The sequence below is a fragment of the Anomaloglossus baeobatrachus genome, chromosome 5, assembly GCF_048569485.1.
Source record: "Anomaloglossus baeobatrachus isolate aAnoBae1 chromosome 5, aAnoBae1.hap1, whole genome shotgun sequence".
Lineage (NCBI taxonomy): Eukaryota > Metazoa > Chordata > Amphibia > Anura > Aromobatidae > Anomaloglossus > Anomaloglossus baeobatrachus.
In genome coordinates, this window is record NC_134357.1 from 588,534,793 (window position 1) to 588,554,238 (window position 19,446).

The 19,446-nt window shown below is 53.9% G+C and overlaps 2 protein-coding genes across 4 annotated transcripts in view; one reads left to right on the top strand and one right to left on the bottom strand.

Moving 5' to 3' along the window:
• The window catches only part of TBCD (tubulin folding cofactor D), a 162,110-nt gene extending 148,345 nt beyond the window's left edge, over positions 1-13,765 (bottom strand). The window contains exons 1-8 of one of the 2 annotated variants that reach the window (XM_075351439.1): positions 13,642-13,765; positions 10,700-10,900; positions 10,564-10,614; positions 10,339-10,436; positions 10,128-10,229; positions 9,882-10,028; positions 8,870-8,925; positions 8,470-8,602 (exon numbers count right to left, since the gene is read on the bottom strand). In XM_075351439.1, the coding sequence (XP_075207554.1) occupies positions 8,470-8,602; positions 8,870-8,925; positions 9,882-10,028; positions 10,128-10,229; positions 10,339-10,436; positions 10,564-10,614; positions 10,700-10,871 (759 nt within the window). In that variant the 5' untranslated portion in view covers positions 10,872-10,900; positions 13,642-13,765. The remainder of the gene's footprint in view (positions 1-8,469; positions 8,603-8,869; positions 8,926-9,881; positions 10,029-10,127; positions 10,230-10,338; positions 10,437-10,563; positions 10,615-10,699; positions 10,901-13,641) is intronic. The other variant, XM_075351440.1, reaches the window with a different exon arrangement.
• The window catches only part of LOC142312494 (E3 ubiquitin/ISG15 ligase TRIM25-like), a 30,408-nt gene continuing 24,720 nt past the window's right edge, over positions 13,759-19,446 (top strand). Inside the window, exon 1 of one of the 2 annotated variants that reach the window (XM_075351442.1) lies at positions 13,759-13,845. The gene's annotated coding sequence lies outside the window, so the exon portion shown is untranslated. Of the gene's footprint in view, positions 13,993-19,446 lie in introns of both variants that reach the window. The other variant, XM_075351441.1, reaches the window with a different exon arrangement.

Sequence of the window (19,446 nt, forward strand, 5' to 3'; positions counted from 1 at the left end):
AGAAATACAGCAGCGCCCCCCCGGAGGACGGACGTCACAGTGCAGAGAATTACAGCAGCGCCCCCCGGAGGACGGACGTCACAGCGCAGGAAATTACAGCAGCGCCCCCCGGAGGACGGACATCACAGCGCAGAGAAACACAGCAGCGCCCCCCGGAGGACGGACGTCACAGCGCAGAGAAATACAGCAGCGCCCCCCGGAGGACGGACATCACAGCGCAGAGAATTACAGCAGCGCCCCCCGGAGGACAGACGTAACAGCGCAGGATCTGTATATATAGAATTACAGCAGCGCCCTCTGGAGGACGGAGGTCACAGTGCAGGATCTGTATATATAGAATTACAGCAGCGCCCTCTGGAGGACGGACGTCACAGTGCAGGATCTGTATATATAGAATTACAGCAGCGCCCTCTGGAGGACGGACGTCACAGTGCAGGATCTGTATATATAGAATTACAGCAGCGCCCTCTGGAGGACGGACGTCACAGTGCAGGATCTGTATATATAGAATTACAGCAGCGTCCTCTGGAGGACGGACGTCACAGTGCAGGGTCTGTATATATAGAATTACAGCAGCGCCCTCTGGAGGACGGACGTCACAGTGCAGGGTCTGTATATATAGAATTACAGCAGCGCCCTCTGGAGGACGGACGTCACAGTGCAGGATCTGTGTATATATAGAATTACAGCAGCACCCTCTGGAGGACGGACGTCACAGTGCAGGATCTGTATATATAGAATTACAGCAGCGTCCTCTGGAGGACGGACGTCACAGTGCAGGATCTGTGTATATAGAATTACAGCAGCGTCCTCTGGAGGACGGAGGTCACAGTGCAGGGTCTGTATATATAGAATTACAGCAGCGTCCTCTGGAGGACGGACGTCACAGTGCAGGATCTGTATATATAGAATTACAGCAGCGCCCTCTGGAGGACGGACGTCACAGTGCAGGGTCTGTATATATAGAATTACAGCAGCGCCCTCTGGAGGACGGAGGTCACAGTGCAGGATCTGTATATATAGAATTACAGCAGCGCCCTCTGGAGGACGGACGTCACAGTGCAGGATCTGTATATATAGAATTACAGCAGCGCCCTCTGGAGGACGGACGTCACAGTGCAGGGTCTGTATATATAGAATTACAGCAGCGCCCTCTGGAGGACGGACGTCACAGTGCAGGGTCTGTATATATAGAATTACAGCAGCGTCCTATGGAGGACGGAGGTCACAGTGCAGGATCTGTATATATAGAATTACAGCAGCGCCCTCTGGAGGACGGACGTCACAGTGCAGAATCTGTATATATAGAATTACAGCAGCGCCCTCTGGAGGACGGACGTCACAGTGCAGGGTCTGTGTATATAGAATTACAGCAGCGTCCTCTGGAGGACGGAGGTCACAGTGCAGGGTCTGTATATATAGAATTACAGCAGCGTCCTCTGAAGGACGGACGTCACAGTGCAGGATCTGTGTATATAGAATTACAGCAGCGTCCTCTGGAGGACGGACGTCACAGTGCAGGATCTGTATATATAGAATTACAGCAGCGTCCTCTGGAGGACGGACGTCACAGTGCAGGATCTGTATATATATAGAATTACAGCAGCGTCCTCTGGAGGACGGAGGTCACAGTGCAGGATCTGTGTATATAGAATTACAGCAGCGTCCTCTGGAGGACGGACGTCACAGTGCAGGATCTGTATATATAGAATTACAGCAGCGTCCTCTGGAGGACGGAGGTCACAGTGCAGGGTCTGTATATATAGAATTACAGCAGCGCCCTCTGGAGGACGGACGTCACAGTGCAGGATCTGTATATATATAGAATTACAGCAGCGTCCTCTGGAGGACGGACGTCACAGTGCAGGATCTGTATATATAGAATTACAGCAGCACCCTCTGGAGGACGGACGTCACAGTGCAGGATCTGTATATATAGAATTACAGCAGCGTCCTCTGGAGGACGGAGGTCACAGTGCAGGATCTGTATATATAGAATTACAGCAGCGCCCTCTGGAGGACGGACGTCACAGTGCAGGATCTGTATATATAGAATTACAGCAGCGCCCTCTGGAGGACGGACGTCACAGTGCAGGATCTGTATATACAGAATTACAGCAGCGTCCTCTGGAGGACGGACGTCACAGTGCAGGATCTGTATATATAGAATTACAGCAGCGTCCTCTGGAGGACGGACGTCACAGTGCAGGGTCTGTATATATAGAATTACAGCAGCGTCCTCTGGAGGACGGACGTCACAGTGCAGGATCTGTATATATATAGAATTACAGCAGCGTCCTCTGGAGGACGGAGGTCACAGTGCAGGATCTGTGTATATATAGAATTACAGCAGCGCCCTCTGGAGGACGGACGTCACAGTGCAGAATCTGTATATATAGAATTACAGCAGCGTCCTCTGGAGGACGGAGGTCACAGTGCAGGATCTGTATATATAGAATTACAGCAGCGCCCTCTGGAGGACGGACGTCACAGTGCAGGATCTGTATATATAGAATTACAGCAGCGTCCTCTGGAGGACGGACGTCACAGTGCAGGATCTGTATATATAGAATTACAGCAGCGCCCTCTGGAGGACGGACGTCACAGTGCAGAATCTGTGTATATATAGAATTACAGCAGCGCCCTCTGGAGGACGGACGTCACAGTGCAGGATCTGTGTATATAGAATTACAGCAGCGTCCTCTGGAGGACGGACGTCACAGTGCAGGATCTGTATATATATAGAATTACAGCAGCGCCCTCTGGAGGACGGACGTCACAGTGCAGGATCTGTATATATAGAATTACAGCAGCGCCCTCTGGAGGACGGACGTCACAGTGCAGGATCTGTATATATATAGAATTACAGCAGCGCCCTCTGGAGGACGGACGTCACAGTGCAGGATCTGTATATATAGAATTACAGCAGCGTCCTCTGGAGGACGGACGTCACAGTGCAGGATCTGTATATATATAGAATTACAGCAGCGCCCTCTGGAGGACGGACGTCACAGTGCAGGATCTGTATATATAGAATTACAGCAGCGCCCTCTGGAGGACGGACGTCACAGTGCAGGATCTGTATATATATAGAATTACAGCAGCGCCCTCTGGAGGACGGACGTCACAGTGCAGGATCTGTATATATAGAATTACAGCAGCGCCCTCTGGAGGACGGACGTCACAGTGCAGGATCTGTATATATAGAATTACAGCAGCGCCCTCTGGAGGACGGACGTCACAGTGCAGAATCTGTGTATATATAGAATTACAGCAGCGCCCTCTGGAGGACGGACGTCACAGTGCAGGATCTGTATATATAGAATTACAGCAGCGTCCTCTGGAGGACGGACGTCACAGTGCAGGATCTGTATATATATAGAATTACAGCAGCGTCCTCTGGAGGACGGAGGTCACAGTGCAGGATCTGTGTATATAGAATTACAGCAGCGCCCTCTGGAGGACGGAGGTCACAGTGCAGGATCTGTGTATATAGAATTACAGCAGCGCCCTCTGGAGGACGGACGTCACAGTGCAGGATCTGTATATATATAGAATTACAGCAGCGCCCTCTGGAGGACGGACGTCACAGTGCAGGATCTGTATATACAGAATTACAGCAGCGTCCTCTGGAGGACGGACGTCACAGTGCAGGATCTGTATATATATAGAATTACAGCAGCGCCCTCTGGAGGACGGAGGTCACAGTGCAGGATCTGTGTATATAGAATTACAGCAGCGCCCTCTGGTGGACGGAGGTCACAGTGCAGGATCTGTATATATATAGAATTACAGCAGCGCCCTCTGGAGGACGGAGGTCACAGTGCAGGATCTGTATATATATAGAATTACAGCAGCGCCCTCTGGAGGACGGACGTCACAGTGCAGGGTCTGTATATATAGAATTACAGCAGCGCCCTCTGGAGGACGGACGTCACAGTGCAGGATCTGTATATATAGAATTACAGCAGCGCCCTCTGGAGGACGGACGTCACAGTGCAGGATCTGTATATATAGAATTACAGCAGCGTCCTCTGGAGGACGGAGGTCACAGTGCAGGATCTGTATATATAGAATTACAGCAGCGCCCTCTGGAGGACGGAGGTCACAGTGCAGGATCTGTATATATAGAATTACAGCAGCGTCCTCTGGAGGACGGAGGTCACAGTGCAGGATCTGTGTATATAGAATTACAGCAGCGCCCTCTGGAGGACGGACGTCACAGTGCAGGGTCTGTGTATATAGAATTACAGCAGCGCCCTCTGGAGGACGGAGGTCACAGTGCAGGATCTGTATATATAGAATTACAGCAGCGTCCTCTGGAGGACGGACGTCACAGTGCAGGATCTGTATATATAGAATTACAGCAGCATCCTCTGGAGGACGGACGTCACAGTGCAGGATCTGTATATATAGAATTACAGCAGCGCCCTCTGGAGGACGGACGTCACAGTGCAGGGTCTGTGTATATAGAATTACAGCAGCGTCCTCTGGAGGACGGACGTCACAGTGCAGGATCTGTATATATAGAATTACAGCAGCGTCCTCTGGAGGACGGACGTCACAGTGCAGGATCTGTATATATAGAATTACAGCAGCGCCCTCTGGAGGACGGACGTCACAGTGCAGGATCTGTATATATAGAATTACAGCAGCGCCCTCTGGAGGACGGACGTCACAGTGCAGGATCTGTATATATAGAATTACAGCAGCGCCCTCTGGAGGACGGACGTCACAGTGCAGGATCTGTATATATATAGAATTACAGCAGCGCCCTCTGGAGGACGGAGGTCACAGTGCAGGATCTGTATATATAGAATTACAGCAGCGCCCTTTGGAGGACGGACGTCACAGTGCAGGATCTGTATATATAGAATTACAGCAGCGCCCTCTGGAGGACGGACGTCACAGTGCAGGATCTGTATATATAGAATTACAGCAGCGCCCTCTGGAGGACGGACGTCACAGTGCAGGATCTGTATATATAGAATTACAGCAGCGTCCTCTGGAGGACGGACGTCACAGTGCAGGATCTGTATATATAGAATTACAGCAGCGCCCTCTGGAGGACGGACGTCACAGTGCAGGATCTGTATATATAGAATTACAGCAGCGCCCTCTGGAGGACGGACGTCACAGTGCAGGGTCTGTATATATAGAATTACAGCAGCGCCCTCTGGAGGACGGACGTCACAGTGCAGGGTCTGTATATATAGAATTACAGCAGCGTCCTCTGGAGGACGGACGTCACAGTGCAGGATCTGTATATATAGAATTACAGCAGCGCCCTCTGGAGGACGGACGTCACAGTGCAGGATCTGTATATATATAGAATTACAGCAGCGCCCTCTGGAGGACGGACGTCACAGTGCAGGATCTGTGTATATAGAATTACAGCAGCGCCCTCTGGAGGACGGAGGTCACAGTGCAGGATCTGTATATATAGAATTACAGCAGCGCCCTCTGGAGGACGGACGTCACAGTGCAGGATCTGTATATATATAGAATTACAGCAGCGCCCTCTGGAGGACGGACGTCACAGTGCAGGATCTGTGTATATAGAATTACAGCAGCGCCCTCTGGAGGACGGAGGTCACAGTGCAGGATCTGTATATATAGAATTACAGCAGCGTCCTCTGGAGGACGGAGGTCACAGTGCAGGATCTGTATATATAGAATTACAGCAGCGTCCTCTGGAGGACGGACGTCACAGTGCAGGATCTGTATATATATAGAATTACAGCAGCGCCCTCTGGAGGACGGACGTCACAGTGCAGGATCTGTGTATATAGAATTACAGCAGCGCCCTCTGGAGGACGGACGTCACAGTGCAGGATCTGTGTATATAGAATTACAGCAGCGCCCTCTGGAGGACGGACGTCACAGTGCAGGGTCTGTATATATAGAATTACAGCAGCGTCCTCTGGAGGACGGACGTCACAGTGCAGGGTCTGTATATATAGAATTACAGCAGCGCCCTCTGGAGGACGGACGTCACAGTGCAGGATCTGTGTATATAGAATTACAGCAGCGCCCTCTGGAGGACGGAGGTCACAGTGCAGGATCTGTATATATAGAATTACAGCAGCGCCCTCTGGAGGACGGAGGTCACAGTGCAGGATCTGTATATATAGAATTACAGCAGCGTCCTCTGGAGGACGGACGTCACAGTGCAGGATCTGTATATATAGAATTACAGCAGCGCCCTCTGGAGGACGGACGTCACAGTGCAGGATCTGTGCATATAGAATTACAGCAGCGCCCTCTGGAGGACGGACGTCACAGTGCAGGATCTGTGCATATAGAATTACAGCAGCGCCCTCTGGAGGACGGAGGTCACAGTGCAGGATCTGTATATATAGAATTACAGCAGCGCCCTCTGGAGGACGGACGTCACAGTGCAGGATCTGTGTATATAGAATTACAGCAGCGCCCTCTGGAGGACGGAGGTCACAGTGCAGGGTCTGTATATATAGAATTACAGCAGCGCCCTCTGGAGGACGGACGTCACAGTGCAGGATCTGTATATATAGAATTACAGCAGCGTCCTCTGGAGGACGGAGGTCACAGTGCAGGGTCTGTATATATAGAATTACAGCAGCGTCCTCTGGAGGACGGAAGTCACAGTGCAGGATCTGTATATATAGAATTACAGCAGCGCCCTCTGGAGGACGGAGGTCACAGTGCAGGATCTGTATATATATAGAATTACAGCAGCGCCCTCTGGAGGACGGACGTCACAGTGCAGGATCTGTATATATAGAATTACAGCAGCGCCCTCTGGAGGACGGATGTCACAGTGCAGGATCTGTGTATATAGAATTACAGCAGCGTCCTCTGGAGGACGGAAGTCACAGTGCAGGATCTGTATATATAGAATTACAGCAGCGCCCTCTGGAGGACGGACGTCACAGTGCAGGATCTGTATATATAGAATTACAGCAGCGTCCTCTGGAGGACGGAGGTCACAGTGCAGGATCTGTATATATATATAGAATTACAGCAGCATCCTCTGGAGGACGGACGTCACAGTGCAGGATCTGTATATATATATATAGAATTACAGCAGCGTCCTCTGGAGGACGGAGGTCACAGTGCAGGATCTGTATATATAGAATTACAGCAGCGCCCTCTGGAGGACGGACGTCACAGTGCAGGATCTGTGTATATATAGAATTACAGCAGCGTCCTCTGGAGGACGGACGTCACAGTGCAGGATCTGTATATATAGAATTACAGCAGCGTCCTCTGGAGGACGGACGTCACAGTGCAGGGTCTGTGTATATAGAATTACAGCAGCGTCCTCTGGAGGACGGACGTCACAGTGCAGGATCTGTATATATAGAATTACAGCAGCGCCCTCTGGAGGACGGAGGACACAGTGCAGGGTCTGTATATATAGAATTACAGCAGCGTCCTCTGGAGGACGGACGTCACAGTGCAGGATCTGTATATATAGAATTACAGCAGCGCCCTCTGGAGGACGGAGGTCACAGTGCAGGATCTGTATATATAGAATTACAGCAGCGCCCTCCGGAGGACGGACGTCACAGTGCAGGATCTGTATATATAGAATTACAGCAGCGTCCTCTGGAGGACGGACGTCACAGTGCAGGATCTGTATATATATAGAATTACAGCAGCGCCCTCTGGAGGACGGACGTCACAGTGCAGGGTCTGTATATATAGAATTACAGCAGCGTCCTCTGGAGGACGGACGTCACAGTGCAGGATCTGTGTATATATTAATTACAGCAGCGCCCTCTGGAGGACGGACGTCACAGTGCAGGATCTGTATATATAGAATTACAGCAGCGCCCTCTGGAGGACGGACGTCACAGTGCAGGATCTGTATATATATAGAATTACAGCAGCGCCCTCTGGAGGACGGAGGTCACAGTGCAGGATCTGTATATATAGAATTACAGCAGCGCCCTCTGGAGGACGGAGGTCACAGTGCAGGATCTGTATATATATAGAATTACAGCAGCGCCCTCTGGAGGACGGACGTCACAGTGCAGGATCTGTGTATATATAGAATTACAGCAGCGTCCTCTGGAGGACGGACGTCACAGTGCAGGGTCTGTATATATAGAATTACAGCAGCGTCCTCTGGAGGACGGACGTCACAGTGCAGGATCTGTATATATAGAATTACAGCAGCGTCCTCTGGAGGACGGACGTCACAGTGCAGGATCTGTATATATAGAATTACAGCAGCGCCCTCTGGAGGACGGACGTCACAGTGCAGGATCTGTATATATAGAATTACAGCAGCGTCCTCTGGAGGACAGACGTCACAGTGCAGGATCTGTATATATAGAATTACAGCAGCGCCCTCTGGAGGACGGACGTCACAGTGCAGGATCTGTATATATAGAATTACAGCAGCGTCCTCTGGAGGACTGATGTAACCAGATGTGAACCCAGCGCATGATAGCCTACAGATATAACCCCGTTGGTACTCACCAGGGCCTGCAGGATCCCGTCCATGGCGATGGTCCCCTCGATGGTCAGGTAGGAAGCCTTGGATAACGTAGCCAGGGACCAGTCTAAGAAGTCGGCCATCCTCTTCTGTTTCACATCTGGACGGGTGATAAACCTGCGGCACAGAACGACAGATGAGAACGCACCGCGCCAATAACGAAAGCGAAACCAGACGACGGGCTCTGGGCAGGAGGCGGCCATGTGGGATGTGTGGGAGCCCCTTGCTGCCCCCTAGAGCCCGATCTGAGGACTGCAGAGGATTAGATGAGCGGGGGACAGACACCTGTACAGCGGCTATCTAGGAGCGCCTCCTTCCCCAGTAAATGTGGCGGATTCTGATCATTTTACTTTTGGGATTGTGAGGTTTTAACATCAGACTTACGTAGAGACGAGCACAGCCGCGGCGTCCCGAGACTTGTCACTGACCAGCAGGTAGGACTGCAAGAGAGGAAGAGGCCATGTGTGAGCACAGAGGACGAGACGGGAGAAAGCGAGCGCAAGAGACGGGAGAAAGCGAGCGCAAGAGACGGGAGAAAGCGAGCGCAAGAGACGGGAGAAAGCGAGCGCAAGAGACGGGAGAAAGCGAGCGCAAGAGACAGGAGAAAGCGAGAGCAAGAGACGGGAGAAAGCGAGCGCAAGAGACGGGAGAAAGGCGAGCGCAAGAGACGGGAGAAAGCGAGCGCAAGAGACGGGAGAAAGCGAGCGCAAGAGACGGGAGAAAGCCGAGCGCAAGAGACGGGAGAAAGCCGAGCGCAAGAGACGGGAGAAAGCCGAGCGCAAGAGACGGGAGAAAGCCGAGCGCAAGAGACGGGAGAAAGCCGAGCGCAAGAGACGGGAGAAAGCGAGCGCAAGAGACGGGAGAAAGCCGAGCGCAAGAGACGGGAGAAAGCCGAGCGCAAGAGACGGGAGAAAGCCGAGCGCAAGAGACGGGAGAAAGCCGAGCGCAAGAGACGGGAGAAAGCGAGCGCAAGAGACGGGAGAAAGCGAGCGCAAGAGACGGGAGAAAGCGAGCGCAAGAGACGGGAGAAAGCGAGCGCAAGAGACAGGAGAAAGCAAGCGGAAGAGAATATGAGAGAAAAGGGCAGCGCGCGAGAGAGAAAAGGGCAGCGCGCGAGAGAGAAAAGGGCAGCGCGCGAGAGAGAAAAGGGCAGCGCGAGAGAGAGAAAAGGGCAGCGCGAGAGAGAGAAAAGGGCAGCGCGAGAGAGAGAAAAGGGCAGCGCGAGAGAGAGAAAAGGGCAGCGCGAGAGAGAGAAAAGGGCAGCGCGAGAGAGAGAAAAGGGCAGCGCGAGAGAGAGAGAGAGAGAAGAGAGAAGGTGGAAACGCGAGAGAGATGGGGCAGCAAGGAAGAGAGAATAAGAAAAAGACAGACAAGGTGAGGATCGCTGAGCGCAGACCTTGGCGACCTCCAGGATGTGATCCATGGTGGAGCGACGTATCCGCCCTCCCTCTGCAGAGAGGTTTCCATCCAGACGAGAGAGATCAAAGGGTATGAGACACGTCATGGACAGCCAGAGCAGCAGCATGTACCGCGTCTCCCAGGTCTGAGGACGGAAACAGAGGAGTCCTGAGAGATAAACAGGCGCCACTCCACAAATAGGGGTCATTACCCCGTCCCCCGAGCGTCACGGCTCCGCTCTCACCTCATGATCCGCCGGGTTCTGCACAGAGATCATCTCCAGCACCGGGTGAACGTCCACCACCTCATGAGGGAAGAGGCGCAGGAAGATCTTATCTCCACGAACCTGACAGAACAAACATCGGTTACTACAGCAGCTTTATTGGAGGGGACACAGCTGAGGGTTTGGAGCTCTGTATCATAAAAAAACAAAAATTATGCACATGACAAAATACCTTAGAAATGATATAAAGGAATTTGAAGGCCAAGTGCACGAGGACAGGCGGGGAGGTCCGGTCACGTACGACGTCCAGCAGCAGGTCCAACATCCATTCTGCAAGGAAAGAGACAGCCGAGGTCCGGCGATCAGCTCGGACTACTCTGGTCCCCTGCCCTCCTGAGGTGTGCACCATCGCAAACATGTGAGCGGCACATGGCCCAAAAAAAAAAAAACAACTTACGGAGATGCGGGTCCAGGAGATGCGGCTGCTCCTGATAGGCGTCCATTATCACTGAAAATATACAGGCAGGAATTAAAGGAACCTGCAGAGTTGTCTCTCCGTCTCTGCCTTCTCGCTGACGGTCTCCACCGCTCACCTATGAACCTCTGTGTGCAGACCTCCCTGCTGACCAGCTCCTCGCATACGTCCGGCAGGCTGACTATCAGATCCCGGGTCTCTGTGCTCTCTGAGAAGGACTCCAGGATGTTTCCGCTGGACATGGTCTCCTGACCGCCGTCCTCTTCTCGCTCTGAACCATCAGCGGCCATGATGAGTGGAGAGGGATGGTGGAGAACGGCTGGAGAGAGGAGCGGAGACGAGAGTAAAGCAGAACACCAACGAAGCGCAGCAGAAAGAGTGGCAGCCAGAGACGGAACGACTGGGGGGAAAGCGCCGGCCAGAGACGGAGCGACTGGGGGGAGGGCGCCGGCCAGAGACGGAGCGACTGGGGGGAGGGCGCCGGCCAGAGACGGAGCGACTGGGGGGGAGGGCGCCGGCCAGAGACGGAGCGACTGGGGGGAGGGCGCCGGCCAGAGACGGAGCGACTGGGGGGAGGGCGCCGGCCAGAGACGGAGCGACTGGGGGGAGGGCGCCGGCCAGAGACGGAGCGACTGGGGGGAGGGCGCCGGCCAGAGACGGAGCGACTGGGGGGAGGGCGCCGGCCAGAGACGGAGCGACTGGGGGGAGGGCGCCGGCCAGAGACGGAGCGACTGGGGGGAGGGCGCCGGCCAGAGACGGAGCGACTGGGGGGAGGGCGCCGGCCAGAGACGGAGCGACTGGGGGGGAGGGCGCCGGCCAGAGACGGAGCGACTGGGGGGAGGGCGCCGGCCAGAGACGGAGCGACTGGGGGGAGGGCGCCGGCCAGAGACGGAGCGACTGGGGGGAGGGCGCCGGCCAGAGACGGAGCGACTGGGGGGGAGGGCGCCGGCCAGAGACGGAGCGACTGGGGGGGGGGAGGGTGCCAGCCAGAGACGGAGCAACTGGGGGGGGGAGGGTGCCAGCCAGAGACGGAGCAACTGGGGGGGGGGGGGAGGGTGCCAGCCAGAGACGGAGCAACTGGGGGGGGGGGGGGGGAGGGTGCCAGCCAGAGACGGAGCAACTGGGGGGGGGGGAGGGTGCCAGCCAGAGACGGAGCAACTGGGGGGGAGGGCGCCAGCCAGAGACGGAGCAACTGGGGGGAAGGGCGCCAGCCAGAGACGGAGCAACTGGGGGGAAGGGCGCCAGCCAGAGACGGAGCAACTGGGGGGAAGGGCGCCAGCCAGAGACGGAGCAACTGGGGGGAAGGGCGCCAGCCAGAGACGGAGCAACTGGGGGGAAGGGCGCCAGCCAGAGACGGAGCAACTGGGGGGAAGGGCGCCAGCCAGAGACGGAGCAACTGGGGGGAAGGGCGCCAGCCAGAGACGGAGCAACTGGGAGGAAGGGCGCCAGCCAGAGACGGAGCAACTGGGGGGAAGGGCGCCAGCCAGAGACGGAGCAACTGGGGGGAAGGGCGCCAGCCAGAGACGGAGCAACTGGGGGGAAGGGCGCCAGCCAGAGACGGAGCAACTGGGGGGAAGGGCGCCAGCCAGAGACGGAGCAACTGGGGGGAAGGGCGCCAGCCAGAGACGGAGCAACTGGGGGTGGAGGGGAGGGCGCCGGCCAGAGACTAAGTGACTGGGCGTGAGGGGAGAGCGCTGGCCAGAGATTAAGTGACTGAGGGAGGGCACGCCACAGACAAAGCATCTGGGGGGGAGGGTGCTGGCCAGAGACAAAGTGACTGGGGGGGGACGGCGCCGGCTAGAGATGGAACAGGAAAGGGGGGAGGGGGGATGGAAAGAGCGCAGTAAGAGACAGTCTGGTGGAGTTCGGGGGGTAACGTGCGTAAGATAGGAGCCAACTGGGAAAAGAGTGCCGCATAGGCCGGAGTCCCACTTGCGAGTGACTTGGTGAGTTTCGCATCGGCATCACCCGGTATGGCCGCACACTCTATGGACAGGAGCGTTTCAGCTGCATAGAAATACATGCAGCAGAGCTGCTCCTGTCAGGAGAGAAGCCAGCCGCGCCAGATAATGCGGTCCGATTATCGTGTGAGTCACGCGTTCGTGTGATCGCACCCATATCCCGTAATACTGACACGATCGTATGATGCCCTTACCAGGGCAGTCCACAATGGACACCTACACCATAAGTGTGCCAGGACTGTCCCCCGACGCGTTTCTTCTCTTTGTATGGGAATCATCAGAGGAGTAACACGGCCTCCACACCATCCCAAAACAGACTGACCCAGTCAGCCTCTCTACACTAATGTGAGCCGGGCCATATACACGTGTAACATAAAACTTCACATTTACTCCATCAATATCGCCAGGTGGTTAGAGATGAGGACGTCAAATCCTGAGGGGAGGGAAAAAACAACGCATTTCGGCCTAAGCCTTAACCATGGTATAAGATATACGTCATATTGGCCCGGCTCTTTCAGCGCTGGAGTCCACGGGCTCTGGCAGCAATAACCAATTTCCTCACTTTGCCAATTAGAGATCCATCTGGGGGGGGTGAGCCGTATACACACAGACGCGCAGTGCGGGGGGGGGATTGAGCCGTATACACACAGACGCGCGGGGGCGGTTGGGGATGAGCCGTATACACACAGACGCGTGGGGGGGATGAGCCATATACACACAGACGCGCAGGGGGAGCCGTATACACACAGACGCGGAGGGGGGGATGAGCCGTATACACACAGATGCGCGGGGGGGGGGGGATTGAGCCGTATACACACAGACGCGTGGGGGGGGGGGATGAGCCGTATACACACAGACGCGCGGGGGGGGGGGGGGGGATGAGCCGTATACACACAGACGCGCGGGGGGAGCAGTATACACACAGACGCGTGGGGGGGTGGGGGTGGGGGGCGAACCGTATATATACACAGGAGTGGGGGGTCGTATATTGACAGTTTTGGGGGGTATATACATATAGACTCACACACAGGGGGAGGATGTGCAGAGGTGTGGGGGTGCTGTATACCGAGTGTATATAGTGCAGGGTGGGCTCCAGTACCTACGTCTTTTTTGGGGGGCCACCGCCTCTTGATTTTGCCCGGATCTCGCGGCACACCACGTGACTCGCCGGTCTCTTAGCGTCTCTGACAGCAGCAGAACGACAACTACGGATGCCGACGAGGGACAGGAAAAGCGTGACGCGGAGCGGTAACGTCTGCGGCTGCGTCAACATCGAGCTCCTCCTCACGCTCCGGAGCCTGAGGTAATAATCGCCCGCTCTCACTGTAGTCACGTGACCACCGGGTCGCTCACCGACTTTGCGGCACTTGTTGGCGCCATTTCTCACCTAGCGACTGAGCGGGAACTGCAGAGAAGGAGAAGTGGTTCCGTTGACCTTAGCAACCAATAAGTAAGCTGCTTTCGGTTTTCCACAGGTCTTAGAAATGAGAGCTGTAAGATGATTGGTTGCCTCCTGCTGCCGGGGTATAAATTCAGAGACTCCTGTCAGGAGTGCGCAGATGACTGACTGGAGACGTCCTGGTCGTGTGAGGTGTGAGGTGTGAGGTGTGAGGTGTGAGGTGTGAGGTGTGAGGTGTGAGGTGTGAGGTGTGAGGTGTGAGGTGTGTGTGGTGTGAGGTGGCGGGGTCCCCTGACAGGCCACATTTTCGGGGTATTTTTTGTACAAGTATCTTTTTTTGTATGCGGTTTTAAGTGATTTTTGCGTCTTTTTTCGTGTTACGTCGGGTGATTTGAAGTGACGGTGACAATTTTTTTCCTGTTACTGCATACACAGCGATGGAGAAGGCAGAGACGGTAATTAACTGTCGCTGTCTTCTTCATGGAGACCTCGGCTGTCTCTGACAGCCATATTCCCTCTCCCGCACTACACAATCCTATATAGGAGTAGGACCACACAGATTTTTGAAGTCAATGTAAAGGTGGTCCGGAAGTGGGGTGTTCCCAGTCTACGGCAGGTCTCATAGAATATTCCCGGTATATGTCGAGTTTCATGGGGCACTTTCCTGGTACACAGAAGCTCTTGTGGGGTGTTCTTCTACCGCCCCGCGCTCGGCCGTAGTTGAGTCGCTCGGATTCGGGCTCGTTGGTGGGTGGCTCGAGCGCCTCCAGACCCGGGGTCACGTCGCTCTGAAAAGGGGGATGCTGGCGCTTTCGTGGGGGGGGGGGTGGGGGTTAGGTAGGTGCACGGCCGGAGCCGCGCTTGAATTCGTGACGCCACCCATGGGATGTGGTGAAGGTAGACACCACCGCTGCAGTTGCGGGGCACACAGGGGGAGATGGTAGTGCAGCCAGATGTTAACCCCTCCGTGGGCAGAGATGATGGCCCCCGGGACCCATTGGGGATAGCTGGGCGGTGCAGGGCGATGTGCGCGGCCGGAGGGAACTGTTGTACTCACTGTTATTGACACACACAAATCACTGGTGATTCACAGTTGATGGTGGTCGGTGCCCGCTGCGGTCGGGTCCCCATCCGGTTTGGCGGTCTTTGCCTTTCTCCTGCACCATGAAGTGTATGTGTAGACTGCCTGCGCTTCAGCGACGGGAGTCCGCTCCCCGGGTGTGTGTATGTCGGGAGAGTCCGTTTGCCCGCAGACGCTGGCCCGTGGGATCTCTCTGCCTGTGCGGTGGCTTTCTATCACCCTCGGTGGGCTGTTGTCTTCAGTCGGGACTTTGGTAGGAAAGGACCTATAGTCCAGACCGCAATCCGTTAATTAACTCAGTCCAGTGGATTCTGGACCTCGTTTCAGGATCTGAGTACCCCCCTGTGTGCTCCGCTTTCCGAGTTGGTTCCCCATGTTGGTACCGGCGGGCCACTACCCTGTCCCGGTCCACCACGGTTCCACCGAGCAGTCTTCCAGGCTCCTGCAAGCTAAGGCCACCGCTTGCCTCCTAGCCAAAGGAAACTGCTGAACCGAGAAGTGACCTATGCAACTGTTGAGAAGGAATGTCTGGCTGTAGTATGGGCCCTTAGGAAACTAAGGCCGTAGCTGTATGGACGAGAATTCACTGTGGGTACTGATCACAATCCCGTCACCTGGCTGAACAGAGTCTCTGGGGACAATGGATGCTTACTACGATGGAGCCTGGCTCTTCAACCCTATAACTTTACAATACAATATAGAAGGGGCAGCCAAGACCAAAATGCAGACGGATTGTCCAGGCAAGAGGAGCCCTGAGTCATGGTCGGCATGTTTACGTGTACTTGACAAGCGACCTGTTGAGGTCACTAGTCCGTACACAAATTGAGGGGGAAGGGGTTGTAACAGTGTCCCTCCCCCCCGCATTTGCTCATGGTGTAATAGTCTGTCTCTCCTTGACTGTCCTCTATGTACTACTGGTGGGGGATTTTTTGTTCTTCTCAGCATGGGACTTCTCCAATCCACAACTTGGTAAACAAGAAAGAGGACTTCTAAAGTCCATTCATGTATCAAGTGTCCAGGCGGAGTTGGACTCTTTTGCCCACCTAAGGGGCTGATCCCAGGAGAGAAGAACAATGAGACCCATGTTAGTTCTGTTAGTTGGATCTCGGCTGGAGAAGGACTAGGATCTATTGCTGAGGCTGGATCCTAGAGCCTGTGTATGAACGGTCACAGACTGGAGATCAGTGGCCACGTGGGATTGGGTTTTGTTGTTCACCCTGTTGGACTCATGGAACTCATATAAGGACCATTGCCATATTTTCCTTGGCGTTGGAATACCGGGAGACGCCCCTGGATCTTTTGTTTTGTTGTGGACTCCTTGCAGACTTTAAGGATTTATATTTATGTTTGGTGCTTTATCTTTGTGGTTCCAATAAAGCCCTTTGGATTGTTCTTTGGCCTGGCGTCCCTTACTGCTCTGCCGCATACCCCGTCACAGGAGAGTCTTGTGGGGTGTTCCCGGTCTACGGAGGGTCTTGTGGGGTGTTCCAGGTATACGGAGGGTCTTGTGGGGTGTTCCAGGTATACGGCAGGTCTTGTGGGGTGTTCCCGGTATACGGCAGGTCGTGTGGGGTGTTCCCGGTATACGGAGGGTTAAATACTAACTAAAGGTGCTGAAACGTAGGAAAGCGGGTAAACTAGTTACGGGGTGAGGGATGCTTAAGATTCTTTAGTGTGGAGCAAAGTCTACAAAGCTGGTCGATTGATGCTGTCTTTTACAACTTACGAGTTGTTCAGCACTTACCAAACCTGGCCAAATTCATGGTGGGTAAGAAGACGTCTGACTTTCTGGTACTTTATTTACCTGTTCTGCCCCGTTAGGAAGGCGCTTATGCGGTCATGGGACCCTGCTACACGACATTTGTTAGCATCTACGGACCTGCCTTCTGGGCACTGCTTGTACGGATAGTCATCCTGTCCGTAATCAGAAGAGGGCAGGTGTGTTCACAGAGGAGAGGGAAAGGAGTGATGGGAACTGTAGTTTTCGGGATATGAACACTGGAAAATGAAACTTACTGATATGTGCACGCCTTGTGTGGATACAGAGAAGAGCTGGGAAAGGTAGGAAAACAATGTCAGAGGATTCCGTAACTTGCTGGGGGATTGTTAGCCAGGATACATGCAGCTTAAAAAACTGTTTCAATTCTGATCTGCTGCTAATGTGCTAGATAAATCAGGACCTCTTCACAGGTGGAGTCCAGGTCTCGACAGGTAAGGCCTCCTTCACACATCTGTGCAAAATATGAACATTCTGCACGGTCAGTGTTGAAGGTGTGTGTGTGTTCCATGTGCTGTCCGTGTGCTATCCGTGTAACATACGGATAGCACACGGACAGCATGACCTTGTATACTTACCTGTCCCCGGCATTGCTGTTACTTCTGTGTCCGCGATGAGTGCAGTGAATATGCATGAGCTTAATGAGCGGGCCCGGAAGCAACAGCAGAGGCCGAAGACAGATAAGTATAAAAATTCTTTATTTTTATGTTACCTGTGTTTTCTCCGTTACATGTCACATGGATTACATCAGTGCGCGGCCTGTGTGACACCCGTGCTGACGGCTGTGTTATACATCAGCAATCGGAGCAATCAAAAAGTCATATTTACCCCAATATAGTTTCAATAAAAACTGCAGCTCACAACTAGTGATGAGTGAGCACTAAAATCCTCTAGTCCTCAGTAATTAAGCCACTCAAAAACGCAAGCAGAGGCGAAGGCCAAGGGCTAGGTGATACAAGTGATCCCACACTCAGACACTCTGAGGAGCTTTAAACATTTCCATTTATTGATTCTGGCCTATCGTCCTGCACGTTTCAAGAGGGACATAAGGAAATTGTGTGTAGTGATGCCCAAATATATAAGCAGCCACGGTCAGAAGATGACGATGGGGACTGGCAGAGGTAGGTGATGATGAGACACAGTTGCCAAGATGTCATGTTAAGTCAACAAGTTAGTAGGACCAGAGTGCAGAAGTAGAAGATGAGGTAGGTGGTGGACGATGAAGTCACTGATCCAACCTGGGAAAGTGCAATGCAGAGACTGCAGTGGAGAGGGCGAGGGATCCGTAGCACGCAACAGGCAGGAAGAGGCAGTGAGGCAGCCAGAGGGAGAAAGCAGGCAACTGTTCCCCAGAGCACCTTTGCTCGGCAAGTTCCCAGGCCAAGGGTGGGTTAGGTGTTCCCCAGTCTATCGCTTTTTAAAAGAAAGTGTGGATGAGAAAACTGTCATTTGCAACCTGTGCCATATCAAGATCAGCAGGGGCTTGAACATTAGCAGCCTGACCACCACCAGCATACTCCGGTACGTTATCAAACCATGTGACTAAGTGGGCCGAATGCCTGGGTCCACAATCCGTGTGCGTGGGTGACACCAATGCCTCTTCCCCTATGCTACATGCTGGGCAATACCCACACGATTGCCTCACTCCCTGCATCTGTCATTGTACATTGGCAAGCAACATCCGCAACCACGTCCGATTCTTTGTCCCAGCGCAACGTTCATCTGTCCTTACCCTAGTCCTTGGAACACAAACATAAATACCCAGCCACCCACAGGTCAAAACACTAAATGGGCACGTTTCCAGACTACTTGGCCTGGAAATTTTCCCGTTTAAGCTTGTGGATGCTGAGGCTTTCTGAACCTCATGGTGGCGCACGTCCTTCAGTACTCCGTCCCCAGCCACCACTATTTTTCCCTGCTGTCCCTGCCTTACACACACGTGTCCCATTTCATCCATGCCCTAACCAGTGCAGTTACTGGGAAGGTCCACTTAACAACCGACATGTGGCCAAGTGCTTGTGGCCAGGAACGCTATATTTCACTGATGGCACACTGGGTGAACCTTGTGGGGGCTGGGACTGACACGGCCCTTGGGATGGCACATATGCTACCGCCACTGGGGATCTTTTGTCCCTAGTTCCATCAGTGTCACCTCATGCACCATATCTGTAACATGCTTGGGTGTGGACCCACTGCATCACAGGCCGGGCTTTCTCTGGAGGGGCATGAGTAAGTGCCTACTGGGAATTCACCAGGGCCTCAGATAGTGAGGTTGGACTTAGCTGCCGGTAGACATCAAGTACCACTCCAGGGCAGTCCCAGGACTGCAGTAGCTGACACCAGGGGACACTGAGTATCAGGCAGGATAGCATCAGGATCGCAGACAGGGTGGGTTCAGGTGCAGACAAGACACGTTCAGGCAGAATAGGTTCTGGTTCAGGTGAATACAAGGTCATAGGGACCTGACAACACACTAGCATGATAATAGATGCAGAAGTTGCTCAGACACCTCCCTACAGGAGCGGGTGCTTTACCTAGCCTGTGCCTCCCAGCCATAGGCTGGGGACACTTTCGGAGTACACGCCTACTAGTTTAAAAAGCGGGGAGTGCATGGACGCGTGTCCTAAGTGTATAGATAGGAGACCTG